The 2,486-nt window shown below is 50.7% G+C and overlaps 1 protein-coding gene across 1 annotated transcript; it reads right to left on the bottom strand.

Moving 5' to 3' along the window:
* Positions 1-399: 399 nt before the first annotated feature.
* LOC137817391 (filament-like plant protein 1) lies at positions 400-1,140 on the bottom strand. Its single transcript, XM_068620683.1, has one exon. It carries the CDS (start codon positions 1,138-1,140, stop codon positions 400-402), a length of 741 nt encoding a protein of 246 aa, XP_068476784.1.
* Between the last annotated feature and the right edge of the window lie 1,346 nt (positions 1,141-2,486).

Raw genomic sequence — 2,486 nt, 5'->3', positions numbered from 1 at the left:
AAGCAATGGCAAGAGTTAAGGCCCGCTTCGATGGGGCAGATCAGGTGAACTATGCCTTAAACTATCGGTTGGGTTAAAACGCGCTGTTTCGCAAATAGTTTTACGCTAAAGCTCGGTTGCCTTAAAGTTCACAAGTTATTAGAATGATACCGTCCGAAAGTTGATGGTCTAAAGCAGTTAGTAAACGACTATGCTTGCAGAATTACTAAGTCAATTTCCTTTTAGCGGTTTGTACAAGAAGAGATAAAGCTAACAGGGAGATTATATAAGGAAACAGAAAACTTCATAGCAAAGAGGTATCAGTTCAAAATACATATACAAAAAAAAAGGGGGGGGAGGGTTATTACAAATAAGTGTGTAAAAGAGAAGGACAGATGAATGAGTGATGGAGGGAAGCAGCTAATCTTCAGAAGGAACAATCTTCCCATCCACCACTTCGTTGTTTAGTGACACCATGGAGAGGTCCAAATCAGTGTACTGGCAGGCAAATTGCTCCAGGGTGGCGTCAAACCCAGCAGCGAGGATTTGGGTTGAGCTCAGCTCGAGTTCTTCAGTTTGCTTTTTGAGCCCCTCGGTCTGCTGTGCTAACTCATCAGCTCGTTTCTTTAGCTCTTCAGTTGTCTCACGAGCTTGAAGGAGGTCTTCAGTAACCTTCTTGTTTTTCGCCTGCGCCTGGGCCAGCTCTGCGGCGATCCTTTCATTCTCCTTTTTGGCCTCAGCAAGCTTAGCCACGGTGTCATCTCTCTCTTTTTCAACTTTTCCCAAGAGGACCTCCCGATCTACTGACCTCTTCTCAAGGCTTTCTACCTTGGCTGCATCTGCTTTGATCGATGCCTCCAGGTCAGCCACCTTGAGACGATAGGGGACCAGTTTGCTCTCCATCTCAATTTTCTCTAGAGCTAGGAGGTGCACCCTGTGGCGCAGATCGGTGGCCTCCTTACGCGCCACCCTCAGCTCAGTGCTCATGGCGTCCTCCACCCTCGAATGGTTAATCTCTGCCAGCATAAGGTTGCAAGACAACTTCTCCGCCTCGATCCTTATTAGGCGATTCTCCTCTTGGAGCACGGAGATGTTGTCCTGAAGTTTCTTGCTGGAGCTCTCCACAACTTTTGATATGATGGAGGGGAGGTCCTCTGCCATCATTCTGAGTTTGGCTGTGAAGGGTTCCCAGATCCCTTTAACCGCAAGAGGAAGGTTTGCAACCGCTGTTGGTGGAGGTGCCGAAGGAGCCTGGTGCTGGCTCTCACCACCGCCCTCTTGGATTGGTTGTTGAATTGGAGCTTCTTGGCATGGTGGAGACGTGGGGGACTCGGTGATGATGATGGGCGAGTTGTGAGCGCCTTCATCCCCACCTGGCGCGGCTTCGGCGATTGAGGCAGTTGAAGGAGGACCCTCTCCAGCGAATTGGAGGGTTCTCCAGGAAGTTGGGCCCGATGGCCTCAACCACAGGAAGAGCAGCCGCCAAGGGCACTGCTTGGACTAGCGGCGTTGGGGCTGGGGGAGAAGGTGGTGTTGGTGTTGGAGCTGTGGGAGAAGGTGGTGTTGGTGTTGGAAGAGGAGGTGGAGCGGGTGGTGAAGAAGGTGCCACCCTTCTCCTTTTGGTGATGAGGCCATCCTCAGTTGCCTCATCGTCTTCTTCTTCATCCTTATGGACCACCTGAGGAGTTTTCCTCTTTGGCTTTCTTAAGACGAGTTTCTTGCGTTGTTGAGTGGGCAACGCTTCTGAATGGGTTTGGCCTGGAGGGGGCGATCTGCCCTGAGCAGCGGCGATCTCCGCCACTGAGTTGGGCACAGTTTGGGAGCCCGACGCCAATCCGTGGGCTCGGGCGAGCGCCCTCAATTCAGCTAACTTGCCCTTGCCCAGCATGAGATCTGCATGATGCAAAAGTACACAGGTAAGCTCAAAGACAAAGGTAAAACATATGAGTAAGTGTGCAAATAAGACAAACAAATGGTGCAGGAAATAAAGACAAGTCTAGTGCGCAACAGACAGGACGCCCAGTAATAGATAACAGACGTGCAACATGGGGCAAAGACTTAAACGTTGAGGTAAGCACTAACCTATGCGAGCATCGAGTTGGTCCTCGAAGAACTCAAAGGATATGAGCGCAGAGGTGAGAAAGGTAATATTAGTGGCTGCCACGCTCTTCCAAAAGAGGCACAGGTCCTTATCCAAATCGCCCATGTTGTCGGGGCTTCTTGGCTTCCTAAAGCTTCCCTTGGAGTCTTTATTTCCCTTGTTTACCCAGTACAAGGGAAAGCCGTCGAGCAGCGAAGTGTCCCGATCATTCTGGCGCACTTGGACGAATTTACCTTTCCAATCCTTGTAAGATTGCTGGAAGATAGAGAGGATCGACCTCCCAGCAATTCCGTTCAGGCTCACCCAAAGGCGATCTCCAGGGTTCTTGGCCTCGAACAGGAAAAGGAACACATCTACCGAGGCCGGTAGTCCCAGATGTGCGCACACAATTTGAAACGCCCGCACG

The sequence above is a fragment of the Phaseolus vulgaris genome, unplaced genomic scaffold (assembly GCF_000499845.2).
Source record: "Phaseolus vulgaris cultivar G19833 unplaced genomic scaffold, P. vulgaris v2.0 scaffold_43, whole genome shotgun sequence".
Taxonomy (NCBI): Eukaryota; Viridiplantae; Streptophyta; class Magnoliopsida; order Fabales; family Fabaceae; genus Phaseolus; species Phaseolus vulgaris.
Note: the sequence above shows the minus strand (reverse complement) of the source record. Positions and strands in the feature narration are given on the sequence as shown.